Source organism: Acipenser ruthenus, chromosome 15 (assembly GCF_902713425.1).
Source record: "Acipenser ruthenus chromosome 15, fAciRut3.2 maternal haplotype, whole genome shotgun sequence".
NCBI classification, from domain to species: Eukaryota; Metazoa; Chordata; class Actinopteri; order Acipenseriformes; family Acipenseridae; genus Acipenser; species Acipenser ruthenus.
Window position 1 is genome coordinate 2,089,369 of NC_081203.1, and position 21,702 is coordinate 2,111,070.

Sequence of the window (21,702 nt, forward strand, 5' to 3'; positions counted from 1 at the left end):
ATGTCTTTATCTGGCTGCCTGGGGGACAATGGAGGTCTAACTAACCCTACACAGTAACAGTACATAGCAAACAATAACCACCCAGCAGCAGTTTGGAGTCATGATGAGCCGCAAATCTCTCAGTTATACACAGGGAGGATGGGTATAAGCAATCCATTTCCTCTGACTAGAAAGGGCTTTCACAGCTTCACAATGGGGACAGGTAACACATCCTGAAACCCATGGCAACCACAATAGCCAGGGCAGAGGGCGCGTCAGACTACAATGATTTTGCTCCAGTTATATCACTAATCACTCTAACTGTCCATAGCGCCTCATTCACAAAACAAGAATTTGATAATAATGGCGTTGGCTACTTTAAAACCAAATGCAATTTAGATAAAATAATTAAAGAAGGTTTATTTTAAAACATTTATTTTTTTAATTATTGTTATTAGTATTCTATGTGCAGTTTGAGTTGCTCTTAGTTTCAGGATGTTAAACGGTTTCCTTTTAGAAAAGAAAAGACGGCCAGCATCTGCAGAAATCCGGTTAGGTCAAGGTGAGCCCAGGTCAACAGTGCATGGTCAAGTGCTGTGCTTTACTGATGTGTAAGGACCCTCACTGATTCACTGTTTTCAGTATTTTTGAGCTGTACGTCAAATATATACAGAAGGAGGCCTGTAAATGAAAGGGTACAAACTAAACACTACTGTATGATCTACACAGCGCCTCAGACTACATTCAGCCTTGTGCTGCATTAATACCACGCAGTGACCATTGCTACTACTGATGATACTGGGAAGACTTGGGAATGGAACATCAGCCTGGCCATACAAATATGCGACATTGTGATATGAAACAAACAACTTGCAATGTGCATCTTCTGTGCGGTATTTTTCAGAGACACAGAGCATACTTCATTATTTGACAGATTGTGAGTTGCTGCGAACCATTCAGCAAAAAGTACTGGTGTATATTTACAGTGATATCCAGGTAAACAAATGCAAGATATGCACACTAGTATTTGGTAGGCTACAATTGCATCGCATTGCAAAATGCATTTCATTGGAGCATGATCTAATCCTTAGTTCTGTGGCCATAAATGAACATTTATTGAAGAAAAAAACAAAACAGTGGTGCTAATTTTACACTGGAGCAAACTCTTAGTAAATCCGGACCTCATTTTGAATAATAATAATAATAATAATAATAATAATAATAATAATAATAATAATAATAATAATACCACTTATGTTAAGTGCCTTGTCGCTTGCTGTTAATATTTGTGCCCGGAATTTTAAAATGTCGATCCTAACACATTCTGTAGCTGGGGGTGACCAGTCTGGCTGAAGTTTAGCTATCTGTATGGTTGTGTTTTCAAATTCCCCAGGTCACTGAGCAACTGTACACATTGGTTTCTGTTTACATGTGATGTCCGCTGCTTTTACTTCGCAGTCAGACATGCCCCAACTTGATTGTGTAACAAAGAAAAATAACACATCTTTGCAACTCCACGCTGCTTGGATACCATTTTACAAAAAAACTAACAGCGTAACACTACCATCTCCTCGTTGGTTTTACGGTATGAATGCAGCGTAAATACTTATAGGAATCCGAGGAGGAGGCGGTAACTAATGGAAACCAAATCGACTAGAAAACCTCCTCCCCCTCCCCTCTCGTGCGTAAAAATGTCATCGATCAAGTTTACCAATAGCAACCTTCCAGCGGTGTAACGACCTCCAATCAGAACGCAAACAAATGCCTTCAAATTGGCCAATCAGAGTATTTACTAGAATGGCAGGTACGCGGCAGCTAAATTCACCAATAAGAGGTCGATATCGGGCTATTGGTGGGATTTAGAGTTTTGTTTGACGGGTGGGTAGGCGAATCAGATCGGCAGAAAGTCAGACGACGCCTGTCTTTGTGGGCGACCCGTTACCGAAGCGAACAGGCAGATCTTGCGGCTTCTACATAAAAATTGCAGCGGCGGTCTGGTTCCCTTCGGACACAGAAAGCGGCAGGACGTGAGCCGTATTTGAGGTTTCAGCGGTAATTTATTGTTGAGGTCGACTCCACGTAACTGAAAATGAGGGAGATTGTGCATCTGCAGGCTGGACAGTGCGGTAACCAGATTGGTGCCAAGGTGAGTATTTAAGAAAGTGTTGAATAAAAATAAGAAACTAAAAAAGGGAAGTCGTTGCGTTCATCATCCTCTAGGCGACATAAGGGTACCCAACATGTCTGGAAAATAAGGGCGTAGCTGGGGAACTCCATAAATAAAGCGCTTATTTATACAATGTGCATGATACCGGTGTAATATTATAAAATACTAGGTTTTTAGTATTGGGAAGTAATATAAGCATTGTGTGTTTTTTTATTTACGTTATAAAACCACTCGGCTGCGATAGCAGAGTCGCCTCCCCCAATTGTAACAAAGCGAATGGTTTCGGCCATTGGGGACGGACCCGGGGAACAATGCCGGGGTCACTTTATTTATTTATTATAATATTTATTTATTTGTTTGTTTGTTTGTTTATTTATCGTTGTGTTTGTGTATTTGTTTTGGGATGGGTTGTAAGAATGACTGGCTGGTGTTTGTTTGTTTGTTTGTTTGTTTGTTTGTTTGAGCCGCTGCGCGTGACCCGGTTGTTTCCTCAGCACGCTGTGCTTCTCCCCGGCACGCGGGGTGTCTCGCGGTATATTTGCCGCCTTTATTGTACCAAAAATAAAAAGGGCGGCACATTCATAACAGCGCCAATTTAATTGCCGCGGGGTGTGTTTCGTTTTTTCCTTCTCTGTTTTAACGAATTATCTGCCTTTTAGCATGTGTTAGTGTATCTCAAAATGGACGGCTTAATTGGTATTTCAATAGGAACCCCTTTGATATCATTTTATCACAAGGATTCTGAAAGCTGCTTTGTTTAATAGCGGTACCAGCTGATCTACGATTTTGCAATTATGTATGTGTGTGGTAAAATTGTGAACTGAAATAATAATAATAATAATAATAATAATAATCATAATCATAATAATAATAAAAAAAAAATACTGGATAAGTAAATGTTGCACGGTTTAGTCTGGCGGGTTGCTTTTAAAATGCGGGACCGCATTATGACAATAGTGTTGAGTGTGTGTGTGTGTGTGTGTGTATATATATATATATATATATATATATATATATATATATATATATATATGTGTGTGTGTGTGTGTAAATTTTATTTATTTATTTAAATTGCAGTTCTGGGAGGTAATCAGCGATGAACATGGCATTGACCCCACCGGTACCTACCACGGAGACAGTGACCTCCAACTGGAGAGAATCAACGTCTATTACAACGAAGCTTCAGGTAAGAATTGCACCGGAATTTTCCAAATGTATCTGCATTGTTTCTGTATTAAAGGGAAATTGCATTTTTGTAAAGAACCCGGTCTTTTGTTGGAGATCCCTGCCCCTCAGAAGTGGTTTAATCCTTGACTATGGCTAATACTACAGTACAGTTTTGGGTGGTACCCAAAAACCACGCTCCTTTTAAAATACATTATTAAAATCGTTTGAAGATCAAGGTGAAGTGTGTGTGTATTGTAAATGAGCTTTGTTTGAACTGTATCTATGGTGTAGATTCTTTTGAGGAACCATGAAAAACAGCTTGACTAGAATTAGATGCCTATAGATCAATCAACCCTCATGTCTTATGTAGTATTCCCTCCATCTATTGTGCCCTACATCCTGATGCAGTTCTTTGTGACTAGTGTTCCTTTGCACCCCCTGCTGCCCTTGGTACGGCATTACAATGGCTCAGTTTTGAATTATTTTGACTTTTTTAAAATGTTAAGTGAACCATGCATCAGTTCTAACAAATCGATTTGTGTTCACTTTTAAATGTGTGTTTTTTTTTGTTTTCCCCCAGGTGGCAAGTATGTACCACGTGCAGTCTTGGTTGACCTGGAGCCTGGCACCATGGACTCTGTACGATCTGGACCTTTTGGGCAGATCTTCAGACCAGACAACTTTGTCTTTGGTAAGTTTTGATTTTGTTTTTAGCCTCTCTGTTTGATGTGCTGCCCAGTCTATTGGACTCTGGTACCAGTGTTTGTGTAACGGATGCTTTTTCTTAAGATTGCCTGTCCTGATCCTTTCCCTCTTTTGCCTCGCAGGCCAGAGCGGTGCCGGTAACAACTGGGCCAAGGGTCACTACACAGAGGGAGCTGAGCTGGTGGACTCGGTCCTTGATGTGGTGAGGAAAGAGGCTGAGAGCTGCGACTGTCTGCAGGGATTTCAGCTGACACACTCCCTGGGAGGAGGCACTGGCTCCGGCATGGGCACCCTGCTTATCAGCAAGATCCGGGAGGAGTATCCCGACCGTATCATGAACACTTTCAGCGTCGTGCCCTCTCCCAAAGTGTCAGACACTGTAGTCGAGCCCTATAATGCCACACTGTCAGTACATCAGCTGGTAGAGAACACAGATGAGACCTACTGCATTGACAATGAGGCTCTGTACGATATCTGTTTCCGCACCCTCAAACTCACCACCCCTACTTATGGCGACCTCAACCATCTGGTCTCTGCCACCATGAGTGGGGTGACCACCTGCCTGCGTTTCCCTGGTCAGCTGAATGCTGATCTGCGCAAGCTGGCCGTTAACATGGTCCCCTTCCCTCGTCTCCATTTCTTCATGCCAGGGTTCGCCCCTCTCACCAGCAGAGGAAGCCAGCAGTACCGTGCCCTCACAGTGCCTGAGCTCACCCAGCAGATGTTCGATGCCAAGAACATGATGGCGGCCTGCGACCCTCGCCATGGGCGTTACCTGACTGTGGCTGCCGTCTTCCGTGGCCGCATGTCCATGAAGGAGGTGGATGAGCAGATGCTGAACGTGCAGAACAAGAACAGCAGCTACTTTGTTGAATGGATCCCCAACAACGTCAAGACCGCTGTCTGCGACATTCCCCCGAGAGGCCTCAAGATGGCAGCCACCTTCATCGGCAACAGCACTGCTATCCAGGAGCTGTTCAAGCGTATCTCTGAGCAGTTCACCGCCATGTTCAGACGCAAGGCTTTCCTGCATTGGTACACTGGAGAGGGCATGGATGAGATGGAGTTCACCGAGGCTGAGAGCAACATGAACGACCTGGTGTCCGAATACCAGCAGTATCAAGATGCTACTGCAGAGGAGGAGGGCGAGTTTGAGGAGGAGGGAGAAGAGGAATTAGCTTAATTAAAAGCTTTCTGTTTTTGATGATTTGTAAATCGTCTAAAAATTAAAACTTTTCACTTGAGTAATACCACCTGAAACTTGTCTCTCTTTATTTTCAAAATGTTTTCTGGTCTCCCAAGATGTACAGAGAAACATGAATAAAGAGCATTTCATAGCAGATTGTGTCCGTCTCTTTTCTTCCCAAGTGGTGCTTACTGGTCAGGATTATGATGATCCCAGTATGACTCTCTTGAACTCTGGCCAAAGGTTAAACCATGCTTGTATCTTACACCTGGGGAGGGACGGGGTGGAGAATGTATAAATTTTGGTAATGGACAGGCAGGCTATCGCAGTGTTAGCACCCCAGAGACCACTATGTTCCTGGTTTGTGCTTTTTAAAATGTTGATCAAACACCACTTTAACCTATCATTTAATTTTTGTATTTGTGTCACGTGTTGCTTCACCTTGTAGAAGTCTTTGCTAGCTGCTGCCCCTCCCCTGCTCCCCCATACATGGTCATGTAGCACCTGGCCAATTGACCTAGAATGAGGCAACTTCCTTGACACAATTTTAACTTCAAGCTAGCCTTGTGTACCTGGGGGTGCTGCATTAGTACCTGCAGTGCACGTGACCGTGTGCTGTGCTCAGACCGGCCTGGTATGTTTCAGTAATCTACACCAGCAGCGTTACCTGGGAGGAAGCCAGTGTAGCGAGGCAGCATGCCGCGCCTTCTGTAAAGCTCTTTGACTGGGGACCTCGTTTTTTCTTCCTGTGCTCTGCCAGGGTTTCGTAGGAGGTACTGGAAAAAAACAGTCGTACACATGTATACCCAACAACCAAGGTGCACAAAAAGAGCAACTATGGTGTTTGTAAGGCGAGTGGAAGGGAAGAACTGCCCCTCACCTGATTACACTCCTCGTTGCTCCCGGCCTCTCGCACTGCGCTGCAGTAGTTCTTTGCCAGGCTCCAGCGGACTGTGGGAATGAACCCTGTGTAACCTGCCAATGCAACGACACGACCTTACTGTGCAGGCTAGCGTGACAGCTCTGCTAGAGCAATGCTGAGGAGAGAGCAGGGTTAGGGGGGGCGAGTCACAAAGACAACTGACCAGGGCACGGGGGACTGAATCTGCTGTTCAGATCTTTACAGAGAGCCCTAGAAAGCAGACTGCCATTCTATCGGAACAGTGAACAAATCGTATTGCTGTGTGTGCATCACGCTGGAAGGAAAGTCTTTAATCTACAGCTCTCACTGAAGATGGGAGTCACACTAACACCCAGTCTAACGCACTGGAAGCAAGAGGCAGGGTCTTAAATATGGCTGGAAAAAAAAAAACAAGCAGCCTGTGACTATTGTACTGTCTGCAAAATGGTGAAGGTTTATTGAATGAATTTGATACATAGCCAATAGAAAACTGCTGACGTTTGATTAATGTCCGGTTGCAGACTGGAGTGTTGACTGCAGACGGAACCGGCTGCAAGCTCAGTCTGATACGGTTAACGAGATGAGATTTTGAGTTTTGCTGTGCAAGCTGATTTCAGGGTGCCGATGGAATGGCGGCTTTATAACGGGCTTGTATTAAAATGTCGTATGCGGTTAAGTGCTGCCCTCGCGCGGCAGATTGACCGCAATGCAAGACAGTTTTGCTTTGCCGTCATGAGTCAGTCAGCTGTCGCACCTGAGATGACTTTCCTTTGGGTGTCTTTGTCCCGCGCCGACGGCAGGGGGTCCCATTCGTCAGAATCAGGTGAGCTCCACGTGGGGGGGTGGGGAGCTGGGTGCAGGGGTGCAGACCTGCTGAAGAACGAGGTCTACACAGGGGGCAAAAGGGCAGGAGAGAGGGGGAAGGTTAATACACTTTAGTTCACTGTGCGCATAATTGCACCTTGTTAACTTTCCTATCTATGTATCTGTTTCATAACGCATACATTTGTTTTTTTTTCAGTGTTTTGGAAAGGAAACTTGTCGAACTGATATAAAAGTTATAAGCACCAGGACAGATCTGTCGCTGTGTCGGACATCGGGGTTGGTCAGAAGGTTAAAGGTCGTGGTCCCATAGGTATGGCCGAACTGGAACAGTAACTGGGGACAGTAACCGCCATACCTGTGCGGGATGGAGGCATCCTTATTAGATTTTCTCACGGTCAATTTGCGCCCCATTTTTTTTTTTTTTTTTGCAGTTTTCCCATACTTTGAACACGCTGTAACTATGCAGTTACACAGTTTACAATGGCTTGCCATGACTCTGAACACCCTTTAACACGCATCTCTGGGCTTACCTGTGCTCGATCATGCTTTCACTATGCTTTATGAAACTTTTCGAGTTTACTGTGGTAAACAGGGCTCTTTATATAGAGCCCATTGAAGTCTTAGCATGCTAGACTTATAAACAACTAGCTGGAAAGTGTGGGGACGGGTATACTAACAAAATATTGAGAACCGCGCTCTCACAGCCTTACCCTGGTATGTAGTACGGGTCTGGCGGGAACAGGCTGTTCCTCCGAGTCCCCATGCTGCCCGGATGCTGCCGTGTCCCGCTCAAGCGCCTACCTGCCCCCCAGGTTGCTACTGTGACGCATTGTAGCTACCGGGTCTCCATGGAAACTGCAGGTGGCTGCGCTGACCGTCTCTAAAGGTACCCGAGTTTCTCATCAGATGTCTCTGTATGGTGCTGGTTTTAAAACAAACAAAAAAAAATAACGATATTGATAAAAGTTCACAAACACAATTTATCATGTTGAATATAGATGTCATTACATTTCTTATGTTGGAAAGGCATTAAGAAGGAATTGTCATTTCTGAACGTACATCCTTGCAAATGCATTAAGATACAAAAAACTTTCTTTTTTTCTATTCGCGTTCGCATCTAATTAATACAGAATTAATGCCTTTACCTTAAAACATTCTTGTAATCTGCTACGGCCACTAGGGGTCGCTGCGTGACCGTGATACAGCACCGTGGTTCCAGAATGCTCTGAGAAAGAATGGAACGGGGGTGCTTCTGCGAGCACGTGATAGAAAAAAAAAGTCTAGTTTTGCAGCGTAGGGAGAATTTGGAATGAAACGATGCATGCAGTGACATTGGTTATGCAGACGAACGTGTATCTGAAATTAAAACAGAGACAGGATGAAATGTACAACGACAACACCCTACGCTTCTGCGGGTGCAACGACACGAACTCGCATCAGGCATAAACCACGTGTTGTTGTCACGAGAAAGTACAGCCATATAATAACCTGCATCTGAAGGTTTGTAACTTTTAGTCAAAACGCGCTTACTTGTTCCCCACACCAGTATACACGCACACAGACATGCGGCGCTCATTTGTTAAATGATTTATTTACATTACAATTTCAACTTGAGTTAAAAAAAAAATACATACAGACGTAAAGAAAACCCCGCACAGGGAAAACATTTTCGGCAAACAGCAATTCAAACGCAAATGTTGCAATGTGACCGTGAAGCCTTTCGTGCTTTCGCTGGTGCATTTCTAACTAGAGCCTCCGGTGTCTTCGCCCCTTTAATTCATGTAAAAGTGTGTTTATTTACTAATAATACATTTGAAACGGGCACAGCACAGCGAACTTGTTATTTAGGGAGATTACTCTAACAACTGTAAACGCACTGTTTATCTCGGAAAATGTTTCCAGATCTACTGTGACTTTCTGCAACCCTGGAGCGCCATCTGGTGGCTTGTTTGGTGAGTAACAGCAGCTGTTGTGTGCCAGTCTGTCTCTGTAAATTACGGGTAGTCATCCCGCTGTTGATGGCTTCCTGCTCTTACTTTCCATTGTAGTTTTCTCATGGTCATGCCACGCATTTAACATACTCTACGCTGGTTTGCTATGGTTTTTTTTTTTTTTTTTTAATATGCTTTATCATACCTCTGCGTGCTTTACAATGCATACCTGTGCTTTGCCATGCTTTCACTATGCTTTATTACACTTTGCTATGCTTTCACTATGAGACTCTATGAGGCTCTGTTTCCGGGTCACAGGTTCAGCAGGGTTGGATCATGCTCGTTCAGCCAGCGGCTGTGCTGCCCTGTCTCCTCATCTCCGGGCAGCAGGGGGCGCTGTGGGGAAGGCGGGGTGGTTTAGGAGACTTTGCGTTTCCACAGATAGTAGCTCAGGGTCACACTGGTGAAGAGCAGGAGGGAAGCGCAGCAAACCCTGATCACAACCTGCTCAGGGTCCTGCTTCTTACTGTAGCGGGATAGGAACCCGGACTAGAGGGGAGAGGGAGAGAGAGAGAGAGAGAGAGAGAGAGAGAGAGAGAGAGAGAGAGAGAGAGAGAGAGAGAGAGAGAGAGAGAGAGAGAGAAAGCCTTATGGAACCAGAGCATGGCAAATTAATGTATGCACTTTCCCATGCATTCACACACATGCACACACAAAACAAGCCTTGTGACAGCATTAATTGCCTCTGAAGCAGCCAGAGATTAATTGATCTTATCTTTGGCCAAGTGCTGTCGCCGAAACGCCTGTTTATAATAAGAACAGTAATTCAGTGTTATTTCCATCCCTGATAGGCATCAAGGCTCAGGTGTGTCTTATTAAACTCCTAGCCTAACTGGGAACAGATGAAACTGCTATGCAATGGGGGAGTCTCCATCTCCTCCCTTTAAAGACTCACCCAGCCCCCCTTCTCCCTGATCTGGGGGCACACCACCCTCTCCACGTACTCCCCGACGCGCCTCTGCAGCTCGGGCAGCGCCGACCCCATGCCGCTCTCCTGGCAGTGCAGCGCCATCTGTCCCGCCAGCACGTAGATGGAGAGGATGGCGCTCCAGGTGAGCTGGCGGCCGGCTGCTCTGTCCGCAGTGAAGTGCTCGTCCAGGACTCGGAGCAGCGTGTCGCAGGCATCCCCCCCGTCCAGCTCCTGGAACAGCCTGGGCCAGCGCTTGAAGAAGATGGGGTACTTGGAGTAGCTCGTCCCCAGCGTGGCGCAGCGCCGCCGCAGCCTTCGAGGGGGCGGGTCTGGAGGCCGGAGCCACGCCCGTCACGTAGCTGATGTAATCGTGGGACATCAGGTAGGCCTCGCGCACCACAGGGTCGGCGTGGGTCAGTCCCTCGCCACTCACCGACATCTTGATCCTGTTTTAAAAAAACAAGCAGCAAAGACCAGCTGTATGTTAATGCTGATAATACTATGCAGTGTATAACAAGGCTGTAATTCCATGGAGGGGGTCCTGCCGCCATGATAAACCACAAGAGCACACCTTACCAGAAGCCCGGGGATGGAAGAGCAGTCTTACATGTACAGCTGCTGAAACAACGGCAGACATTTTCATGAATGTTTCAACAACGTTTTTTTTCTCTTTATATCAATGTCGCCTGACATTACCAAGACTGTTGATCAATTGCCGCTGTTTTTTTTTTTTAAAAGCTCTTGGATGAGTTTTAGTCATTTAGCAATCATACACAGTAACGTGCCATTGAGATCCGTAATGCTGCTTTACTGAGAGATACTGTCAGGTGGGCTGACATAACCTCCTAACAAGTAACATCCCTGCTCATAATATTCTGTGTTTGTCTGTTTTGAAAACTCACCGGAAAGTCCCGTTGACAGCAAGAGGAGCCAAGTGACAGAGCAGCTAATAATCAAGGCAAAAAGTTACAACAAATCTCTACAGTATCCAGCAGAAAGGAGTCCAGCTCGCTGGTGAAGTTCAAGGCCAGGTGATCTGGTTGCTCTGCTTGGGGGCTAATTTTAGCAGCGCTGAGCTGTTCAGAGTGGAAGCTGACACTGAGGTTTGATCCTCACTGACGTGCACAGATACTGTACGGGCTGTGCACACTGCCACCCCAGCCCGGTCCACGGCATGACATGGATGTCACGTCTCCTCAAACCACACTTAGCACATATAGATATATAGGGTACATGCCCCGCCCAGCTGAATGTATTGGATTTGCTTTATGACTTAGACCTTGTGATTCGCGGCTGACATTAATTAAGCTAGAGGGAGAAAAGAGAGAGTTCCGAAATAGATACCACCGCCCTCGCATTGATCAGTGCACAGAAACGTTTCATGACATCGTGAACCGTGCGTGCAATCAGGCTGTTTGCAGTGTTGATGCAAAGGTTGTGTGGACTGCACACCCAGCACAGCAACCCGGGGTCCCCTGCTGAACCTGCTGTGAACTGGAGTGATCTCAAGTCTGGTGTATGGAGGACAGGCACGCTGTCTGTACAGAGCACGGCTCAGCCGGTGACTCACTGCTCCAGATTCCTTGTGTCCAGTTATGCTGAGCAGCCTGCAGGACGACAGCACTGAATTCTATTTGTGCCTGTCCTGCAGTTCCTCAGTGGCACTGCAGTGTGACACGGAGCACAATTAGACAGCCATGATTAAAGACCCAGGCAGTTTTTCTAACTGAAAAAAATATATGTCGTTTATTTAAATACAAAAGTTTAGTTTTTTTTTTCCCTGAATAAGATACTATTATATAATTTTGAGTATAAAAGAAAATAAACAAGATAAATGCCAGAATATTTGTTGATCCTAATCTATCAAACAAATCATTTTAACAGTGACGTCATTATCCAGATACTGCAGCATAACGTTTTGTGTGATGTTAATTATAAAATCACATGATTAGCTTAAGCGGGTTGACAAGACAGAGAGAGTTTAGCTGCGTCAGCACATCTTAACCAATGAGGGCTGCAGCTCGAGCTTTTGGGCTGACGAGTCGATTTGATTGGCTGTAAAAAAAGGGCCTAAATAAATAATTATTAGTGTGATTTTAACGTAGCTGGCTACGGCCCTGGATACCGATGGAGAGAATGAAAAGAAATGAAAAAGTGTGAAAACCCGTTCCGCTATTGTCCTGGTCAAACGTGTCCTGCTTTGGTAAGGAAACATTGGAGAGAGCGCGCCCTGGTGGTTGAACCTCAGGGTCGCGGTCCTGGAGGCATGAGAATCGGGGCTCGGTTGCTTTGCTTCCCAGAATCTCCTCCTCGGTGGAAGGTATTGAAAACGACCCATTGAACTCGTGCCGGAAAGTCTCACTGCTGTTTCTTCCAGGGTTTGTTCTCATGAAGGTAATCCCCTGGCTTATCACAGACACATGTGCTGGAGAGATGCAGTGTGATACGATGTGCTTCCTTATCAAGCAAGCTGACTGATCTCTGCAGCTCAGCAAAAGTGCTGCCAGCCTCCACACTTAAGTAAACAGAACTCTTGTGAACCACACATATGTTAGAAACCTATTAAGAGTGCACTAGTTAGCGTTGTTAAAGTTCACAGATAAAGATGCAAGTCACGAAGAATCTTTTAATATCTTGAGAGAACGGAGGCGAGATAACGGAGAGATAGAGAGGACACTGTGCACAACTTAGCCGGTAAACACGATAATAAACTGGGATCCACAGTGAAAAGATAAACACTACAGTGCACTGTATATTATAGCAATCCTATCTGTGTGATTGAAAGGACTGTATATAGTGTGTATGTAGTAGCTGTTGGGCTAGTGGTTGAAGGACTGGGAGGAAGGTAGTGTGGTCTAGTGGTTGGAGCTGAGGGACTGGGAGGGAGGTAGTGTGGCCCAGTGGTTGGAGCTGAGGGACTGGGAGGGAGGTAGTGTGGCCTAGTGGTTGAAGCTGAGGGACTGGGAGGGAGGTAGTGTGGCCCAGTGGTTGGAGCTGAGGGACTGGGATGGAGGTAGTGTTTGAGGTCTGAGCAATGGGACATTGTTTGATCTCTTCCTCAATGGGGAAATGACCCTTGAACTAGTAGCAGGAATTGTAAGAAAGCTCCCCTCAGTTTTTAAATAGTTTCTTCCAGAGTTTCTGATCGCATGATGGCATGGCCCTCTCGAGTGGTACAGTCCTAAATCTGAAGGTAGCGCAACGCAACTAAAATATAGGTTCTCTTAAACAAGAATTATGATACGAATTCAGATTTTATTTTGTATATTGAACTTCTAGTAAGACATGTAGCAGGTAATGCATTTATCTAATTTCTTCAGCTTGTGAGAATGCTTTACTGTGTGTGTGGGTGCGTGGGTGCATGTGTGTGTGTGTGTGTGTGTGTGCGTGTGTGTGCGTGCGTGCGTGCGTGTGTGTGTCAGGAGCTGCTGTCGTTTTTATCCTTTTTAAAGGAAGTAGCAGGTAATAGAAGTTCCTTTTTCTCTTTTCATTCCATCAAGAGGAATTGAACAGTCGTCCGGGAGAAGGGAGTCATGTGACTGGACCTCCCTTATCACAGATCCTGTTTGTAAGTTCCAATGGTAAGTGAACTGCTTTCTGTTAAAAACGTTTTTTCAGATAAAACACAGTTGCTTCACACAGAACTTACAAAGTCAAGTACAAAGTTTCACAGCATTTGTAACACAGCATTAACTGAGGTAATAAACAAGATAAAGTTTATGGTCGGTACAAAAAAAAAATAGCCGTGGTTATCGTGGGATTACCCTTAGAAATGTGTAGTTCTGTAAAGGGTGTAGGTTCAGATCACCCCTTTACTTACATGGGATACATAATACATAATGCACGATACTGTCGCTATTCATTTTGCAAAACACAGGCATTTCATAATAATAATAATAATAATAATAATAATAAAAATAAAAATAATACAAAAATGACATGAAACTAAAAACACATTTCATTATTTAGGAATACAAAATCTAATTATACATTCCAATAGAAAATAATGTATTTAATTTTTCCATCATAAATATATATATATCTCCTGTAAGGCGGTCCTGGCTTTGTTTCACTATTGCCCCTTCCTCTGGAGGGAGCCGTTGAGTTTCTCTTACAGCTCCAAGGAGTGCAGGACTGTTGGGTTATCATACACCTGCAGCTCCTTGGCGCCTGTGTCCATGGCGCTCGGTTGCCCCTGGCGACAGCATCGGCACCGGCAACAGAACCCACAGCAGGAGGAGAGCAGGCGGTCCCAGGGTTCTAAGGAGTGAGCCCAGCTGGGTAGGAAGTTCCATGTGCGGAGGATGGGGGGCAGACACTGGGGGCAGCGGCGCTGGCAGAAGGTCACCACTATAGAGAAGACAATGAGGAGCAGGATGGGACCCCCCACCCCGAGCAGCACCGGCCAGCCCGCCAGAGACAGCCCGAACACGGAGAGGGGCAGGAGGATGAAGCTGAGGAGCACGTAGAGCCCCGCGAACCAGCGGTACTTCGCCGTGATGTCACCGAAGACCTTGGCTATCGGGATGGGCAGCCGCAGCACAGGCACCACGTACCACAGCAGGATCCCCGTCAGGTTGAAGAAGAGGTGGATCAGAGCCACCTGCCATGGGAGAGGAGCAGGGCTCGCATTAACTACACTGACATGCACAGGGAATCCTGAACTTAGTTTCTTTTTCAGTATTTCTTAACTGTTAATGTAATGCGAGTGTGTTTGCAGTGCAGTTAACGTCCTGGTGCTGTGATATCTGATATTGTGAAGTCAGTAACGGTCTGCGGGCTGGAGAGCGGACATTGGACATGTACCTGCATGTGACTGGAGGGACTGTTTGGTAAATGACTGTGTGCAATCTGATTACCGATTGATTACCTGTTTCCTGTAACCTTGAACTGCGTGGACAATTAGATTAATATTTTTTTACTGCCGTATTCTCAGTTAATAAGTGTTACCTGCAATGCGCTCCCAAGCGACTCGGCTGGGCTGGCGAGAGCCGCCAGCACGGCAGTGGTCGTGGTCCCGACATTGGAACCCAAGCACAGCGGGTAAGCTCGCTCCAGACTGATCACTCCCATTCCTGAGTCACAAAGAGCAGCAGTTAGACAAGCTGTCAATGGCCTTCAAACTGCAGGCAGACAGCCCACTCCATAATCCATGCGCAGGGATTAAACCGGAAAAACTCAGCCCTTGTGGGTGTTTCTGGAGGACCAAGAACTTCACTGTCAGAGTCTTACCTATGAGTGGGGTGATGGCGGAGGTGAAGACGGAGCTACTCTGGACGATGAAGGTCATCACCGCGCCAACCAGGATGGCCAGGTAGCCGTTCACCCAGCCGAAGGGATATGGCAGGTCTGCAAGGGAGCGACACGGTCAGTACAGAGGGCAGCAGTGCTAGGGATCCCACAGCACTGAGGTCAGGACAGAGGGCAGCAGTGCTAGGGATCCCACAGCACTGAGGTCAGGACAGAGGGCAGCAGTGCTAGGGATCCCACAGCACTGAGGTCAGGACAGAGGGCAGCAGTGCTAGGGATCCCACAGCACTGAGGTCAGGACAGAGGGCAGCAGTGCTAGGGATCCCACAGCACTGAGGTCAGGACAGAGGGCAGCAGTGCTAGGGATCCCACAGCACTGAGGTCAGGACAGAGGGCAGCAGTGCTAGGGATCCCACAGCACTGAGGTCAGGACAGAGGGCAGCAGTGCTAGGGATCCCACAGCACTGAGGTCAGGACAGAGGGCAGCAGTGCTAGGGATCCCACAGCACTGAGGTCAGGACAGAGGGCAGCAGTGCTAGGGATCCCACAGCACTGAGGTCAGGACAGAAGGCAGCAGTGCTAGGGATCACTCAGCACTGAACAGGTGTTTACTCATGCTGTGTTTCTTTGCCATCGGGGAGCCTGCGGTGTTGTGCAGTGCAGGGGACGCTGCGTACCTGAGTTCAGCACCTTCTTGATGACCTGGGCGATCTGCCCCTGCAGGACGGAGTTCAGCAGCTTGACGATGAGCACCAGGCAGGTGCACAGGACCAGCAGGGAGCCGAAGAGCAGGATGAAGCCCACCGCGATGTCAGAGAGGGAGGTGTTCACAAAGACATGGTCACCTGGAGAGAGACAGGGTCAGTGCCAGGGCTCACAGCAGTGGCTTCAAGGTCCATTCCTGTCCAAACAAATCCTCAATGAGTTAACTGACCATCAGCCGGTCTTAAGTGACTCATTTAGGACCCGGTTGAAAAAAAAAAAACTTTAGTGGAATGAATCTTGAGTTTGGACCACTGGCTTAAAATTAAACATGAAGTCGTGAAGATTGAGAGAAGTTAATTTATTTAGTCTAGAACAAAGAAGAACTTAAGGGTCAAAGTCCTAAAAGGCTTGGTCAAAATTAGCCCTAGCCAGCACAAAAAACAAGGAGTATAGAGCTTCCCTTTTAAAGCAGCGGCTGTCTCACTTACAGAGCTGCAGGTTGATTTTCTCGGAGACGTTTTTCAGCACCAGGGTCTGGTTCTCCGTGGTGAAGCACAGGTGGCTCTCACACTCAGTCAAGTTAGTCACTGAGACGTTCTTCAGAACCTGCGCGACACAAGAGGCACAACGCAGGACAGCCTGTCAACAAGGGAGCTCTCAATCCAGCCCCTTGGTTTCAGCAGGCAGGCAGGCAGGTACGTACCACTGTCTCCTGGACTTTGCACCAGTTGAGTATCAGGCTCTTGTTCTTGCTCTCTGGGTCTCCTGTGGCGATGCCCGAAATGACGCTCTTGTCCAGCTGCAAGAGGAAGCAAACAACACAGCTCAACCCATAGCCCTTAAAATCCCCAATGAGACACCATCCTAACCCCTGGATATTACCCTGAATGACATCATACAGCAGTGTTAATGCTGGCTCATATACTGACCGTCAATGAGGGCTATTTCCAGTCTCTCTAGTCAAGCGACTGTCCAGACCCTCCCCCTGAACTATGAACCACCCTTTACTCAGCAGTATAATACCTGTGTATTGTGTGCTAAAGATCCCCTCAACCCCTCTTGTTGTATAGTGTTGCTGTCCCCATTTCCCCAAGCTCCTCCCCAAAAGGGGCAGTGCCTGTCACCCCAAGTCCCCGCCCAGTCCACCCAAGCCCCCCGCCCACTCCATCCCAAGCCCCGCCCACTCCACCCCAAGTTCCCACCCACTCTCACCTGGATGATCAGAAGAGTCAGGGGCTCAGTCAGGACCTTCAGGATGTCGGGCGCATCCTTCCCTGATTGGATGTGGAAGCTGCTGATGATGGCATTGGTCAGGTGTAACAGGTAGCCGCTGATGAGTTCGATTGGCAGGACCACGATGATGGTCAGCCAGTTGAAAAGCCCGTGGACGGCCGAACCCCCAAAGGCTCTGAGGAGAGAGAGAGAGAGAGAGAGAGAGAGAGAGAGAGAGAGAGAGAGAGAGACGGCTCTTCAGACATCATTCTGCTGGATGTATTCCTACAGCACGCCTATAAATAGCTAGTGAAGATACAGCCTGCATATCTAGTGATGCGGTATTGTAAGTCACTGTGCATGGTATAAGAGTGTTTTGCCCGCACGGGTCCCTTACCTGCGGAACTCGTTGCGATCTCCGGAGTGTGCCAGCGAGACCAGGGTGCTCGTGACCGAGGTGCCCACATTGACGCCCATGACGATTGGGATGGAGGCGCTGACAGTCAACACTGCAGGACAGACGAACGGACAGACAGACAGCCGTTACACAGCAGCACACAAAGAGCTCCCACGCACACACTCCCACACACACGCTCCCACGCACACGCTCCCACGCACACACACACACGGTTCAGCATCGTTTATTGGAGATGTTTTAAGATGAACGTCTCCACCCAGCTTGTCTCAGCCGGTACAGCAGCAGGCACAACAGAGTTTATAAGTAGAGATACATGGGAATGTGATGGTTCTCTCGTTTAGTGAGCGTTGGGGGGAGAGAGAGAGAGAGAGAGTGAGGAAGGGGTTTGAAGAGGCAGGAACAGGCTGAGGAATGGAGAGAGAGAAGGAGGGATGGAGGGAGGGAGGAGTTGCTACTCACACCCAGAGGACACCATGCTGACAACGATGGAGGAGGAGGTGCTGGAGCTCTGCACCAGGATTGTGAGCAACACTCCGATCACCAGCCCGGCCATCGGGTTCGACAGCACTGCATTGTCACTGAAGATATCCCCTGCCACCTTGCCTATAGAGCCACGCAGACAGACAGAGAGAGAGAGTCACAAACATGTGGGAGAGAACTGATACCAACACTGCTCTCTCCTGAGACAGACCAGCATCACCTCTCTCCCTGGGAGGCTCGGACTCCATTTGAACGAGCGGTTTTAGATCCTGTTACCTCTTTTGACCAGCAGAGGGCAGTGTTATTAAGAACCAGATATTCGCCAACCTAACATGAGCTGGGGCGCTCCCCAGCTCCGTGGCAATTCAAGAAGAGAATTCTGGGATGTGATCCTCACCTCCCACCAGCTGGAAGGCGGAGCTGAGCACGTCCAGGGAGCAGATGAAGAAGTAGAGGCACCCAACGAGCAGCACCCCCTTCAGGATGCCCATGAAGACGCGGAGCAGCTTCCCAGCACAGTCCAGCTCTGAGGAGAGGAGAGGAGAGGAGACAGTCAACTCCCATGGACAGGTCAACCACGAGACCCTGAGCTACACTGAAGGCATGCATTACAAACTCCCACCTACCTGCCTACCTTCAAACCAGTGCTGATTGTTGCTGGAACGATGCAGTCTTGAAAACTGTAGACAAGGGTTAGATTTAAAGGGACGTGTGCCTACCTCCCCAGGACGGTCCTGTTTGTTGGAGCTGCGGCATCGCCCAGGGGTCCTCCTCTAGGGGGGTCAGAGCCTCTGGGTCATCACAGGTCAGGGAGGAACCTGCGGGTCCGACATTGGGGGTTAGACTGGCTGTGCCTCAACAGAGCCCCCCTCCTCCTTCACACCTTCACCCCCTTCCCCTGACCGTTAGCTTGATTTCTTTCAATTATCATTCTTAACTGGGATCTCTTTAGCTTTCTGACAGGTTTTTTTTTATTTCTTCTCCTTCGTGGGTGTTTTAAATTGCTCTAATGCCATTGCTGTTGGGATGGGGTTGCCAGGAAAGCTGCTGTGTGAGTCTGACTTTGTTGTTGCCGTCGCTGACCCGTCTCCACGGGAGTCTGAGTCCCCCAGTTTTCTCTTGAGTTGGAAAGAGAGGCCCTTAGCTGCTGTGGACAGTAACTCACCCCGAGCAGAGCCTTGTGATTGGCTGGCCTTGCAGGAGGCGGGGTCCTCGAGGTTGAGGGGAGGGGCAGACTGGGTTCTACTGAAGGGCATCGTGGGTATCTCCAGGAGTTCTTCTGACAGCCAGCAGAGGGAATCTGCAAACCTGAGAGAGGGGAGAGAGACAACAAACTCAATACAGTATAGTATAGAGAACTCAGTGCTGTGGATCTGAGAGCCAGCACATTCAATACAGTACAGTATAGAGAACTCAGTGCTGTGGATCTGAGAGCCAGCACATTCAATACAGTACAGTATAGAGAACTCAGTGCTGTGGATCTGAGAGCCAGCACATTCAATACAGTACAGTATAGAGAACTCAGTGCTGTGGATCTGAGAGCCAGCACATTCAATACAGTACAGTATAGAGAACTCAGTACTGGGGATCTGAGAGCCAGCACGTTCAATACAGTACAGTATAGAGAACTGAATACTGGAGATCTGAGAGCCAGCACGCTCAATACAGTACAGTATAGAGAACTCAATACTGGAGATCTGAGAGCCAGCACGCTCAATACAGTACAGTATAGAGAACTCAGTGCTGTGGATCTGAGAGCCAGCACATTCAATACAGTACAGTATAGAGAACTCAATACTGGAGATCTGAGAGCCAGCGCATTCAATAGAGAAAAACACATCCAGAAAAACAAGCAAACAATAAAGACAGTGTTCGGTACTGGAGTTTAGAAAGATTCAAGAGAGGAGAAGAGCCGATTTCACGAATCATATAATCACCAGCCACACATACCAGGTGAGGCATTGAGGTACACACAGTAACATAACCTGAGGAAAGAACACACGACAGCTGACATAACTGACCCCTTCATCAGAACATCACAGAGACTAGCGGCATGTCACCAATTCATAAATGCAAGAAATATTAATACACTGCAGCCGGCATCTTAACTTCATCAAACTGCTCCACCTTTCCATCGTAGAACCCAACCTAACCTTATCACCTTAGCAACGACCACCGCCAAATTATAAAAGAAACTGATTAACATTTGTACGTTAAATCTGACACCTTATGTCCTTAACAAACTCAAATCTCTCTACCAGGTGTGACGTTCCAGAAAAATGAACAAAGTCTTCTCCTTGCCTTGCCTTGCCTTGCTTGCACAGGTGCGGAGCTTCTCTGCGTACTCCCTGGAGGCTGTATATATACTGTAGGAGAGAGAGAGAGAGAGCAGGTCAAAGTATTCTACCTTGTTTGCAACACACGCCATGTGATCAGGCTCACCGCTATCAGCATTCTGCACTATTAATCTGTACCTTGATCCAGTGCCAGGGAGATGAGATCAACGAGACTCCAATGAAGAGGTGGCTGACCATCGTCAGCGTGCGTGGCATTCTTGCGCTGTTGTGGGTGCTCAATAAACATAAAAAGCCTGGGTCAGTGAGCTGCTGTATCTAACCTGATGAACCACCTACCTGTATGAGAGTGTTCTCGATAATCCCTGTAGTCGAGTTTCAGTGGACTGTCTAGAAGCCGTCTTTACAGGTAGGTGATCTTGGGGCGAGTTGTGTGGTTTAACATGGGAAGTGTAAAGATGTATCGAGGATACACCCTGGAACGTTCACAGAGCACTGTTGCAATGACGTTGAATGCCCAGCAGGTGGCGATTGCGTACATACTTATTTGCGTCAAAAGCATGTACACATGTGGTTAAGCAGTAATATGCAGCCAGAGACTGAAGACATTGAAAAAGACTTGTGGTCAAAACGTTTTGTTATTTATTAGGTTTCCTTTCATTCTAAATTCAGCAGTATTGAGAGTTTAATAGTTACAGATGTGAAACTTTATAATCAGCATACTGTATATAAAAAAAAGGATTTGTTTTGGTTTCTTATAAAACATGATCTGTAGCCTTCTGCTGTTTTACACAGTGTGGAGTAGTGGTTAGCGCTCTGGAGGCTGGTGGGTTCGAATCTAATGCTGGTTCCAACACAAGGTAAACTAAGTGGAGTGCAAACAAGGCCTGGTCAAGCCTGTTCACAGGGAGCTTGACTAGGGGAGAAATGTACTGAAGGAGCCTTTCAGCAGAGTATAGTGCTGAAAAGGGTTACTGAGAGACTCAAGCACTTTCTGACATGTTTAACACATCAGACCAGACTGGGGCTGATTGGAGCAGAGAAGGAGGTTATTTCCTAAGAGATAAGCGGGGGACAGTAAGGGTTACTCCCAGCAGTCAAACGCCAGATCCTGCCCATCACCCCGGAGCACGAAATATCTGTTGACTTTGATTCATTGCATTTTGTTCTGTGTCGCCAAGATTATTATTAGTTGCGGTTTTAAAATGCGATTCCGCTGGAAGCCGATAACTGCTGGGTAATGCCAACCAGAGTCGTGTTAATTATTAGTTCACATATTTTGTGTTAAGTTAATACCGTTCCTTCAAAACAAACACTGTGTTAGCTGGCCCTCGGTCAACGCTATGGGCGGCCGGGACGGGACTGATCCCACGTGGTGTGCAAAGTCTTTAAAATATTCTGTAGGGGCAGTGAATCTCAAACTGGGGTTCGGGGGCCCCGGGGTACCCTTATTATTTCACATGAATAGCACTTCACACGCCGGGTTAAGATGTCAAGTTGACAGTGGCTTTA

The 21,702-nt window shown here is 47.1% G+C and overlaps 2 protein-coding genes, 1 long non-coding RNA gene and 1 pseudogene across 4 annotated transcripts; 1 reads left to right on the forward strand and 3 right to left on the reverse strand.

Moving 5' to 3' along the window:
- The first annotated feature begins 1,880 nt into the window (after nt 1-1,880).
- On the forward strand, nt 1,881-5,358 carry LOC117422274 (tubulin beta-4B chain-like). The gene is made up of 4 exons (XM_058986766.1): nt 1,881-2,125; nt 3,224-3,332; nt 3,894-4,004; nt 4,141-5,358. Exons 1-4 carry the CDS (start codon nt 2,069-2,071, stop codon nt 5,199-5,201), a joined length of 1,338 nt encoding a protein of 445 aa, XP_058842749.1. The 5' UTR covers nt 1,881-2,068; the 3' UTR covers nt 5,202-5,358.
- A 42-nt stretch (nt 5,359-5,400) lies between these two features.
- LOC117422493 (uncharacterized) lies at nt 5,401-6,481 on the reverse strand. The gene is made up of 3 exons (XR_009307325.1): nt 6,085-6,481; nt 5,872-5,980; nt 5,401-5,472 (listed from the first exon to the last, which is right to left on the reverse strand). It is a non-coding gene; the product is annotated as an uncharacterized LOC117422493 (long non-coding RNA).
- A 1,380-nt stretch (nt 6,482-7,861) lies between these two features.
- Nucleotides 7,862-10,946, reverse strand: LOC117396854 (apoptosis regulator Bcl-2-like; annotated as a pseudogene).
- A 2,579-nt stretch (nt 10,947-13,525) lies between these two features.
- Nucleotides 13,526-20,283, reverse strand: LOC117422627 (sodium-dependent phosphate transport protein 2B-like). 2 transcript variants are annotated; one of them, XM_058986767.1, is made up of 13 exons: nt 20,155-20,283; nt 19,062-19,204; nt 18,616-18,714; nt 18,294-18,422; nt 17,876-18,019; nt 17,396-17,507; nt 16,999-17,194; nt 16,490-16,585; nt 16,275-16,392; nt 15,759-15,926; nt 15,064-15,180; nt 14,782-14,906; nt 13,526-14,434 (listed from the first exon to the last, which is right to left on the reverse strand). In XM_058986767.1, the coding sequence occupies exons 2-13, from the start codon at nt 19,150-19,152 to the stop codon at nt 13,943-13,945; spliced, it is 1,887 nt and encodes a 628-aa protein (XP_058842750.1). In that variant the 5' UTR covers nt 19,153-19,204; nt 20,155-20,283; the 3' UTR covers nt 13,526-13,942. The 2 variants fall into 2 exon arrangements, with proteins under 2 accessions (XP_058842750.1, XP_058842751.1); XM_058986768.1 differs by having other exon boundaries at nt 20,198-20,272.
- Between the last annotated feature and the right edge of the window lie 1,419 nt (nt 20,284-21,702).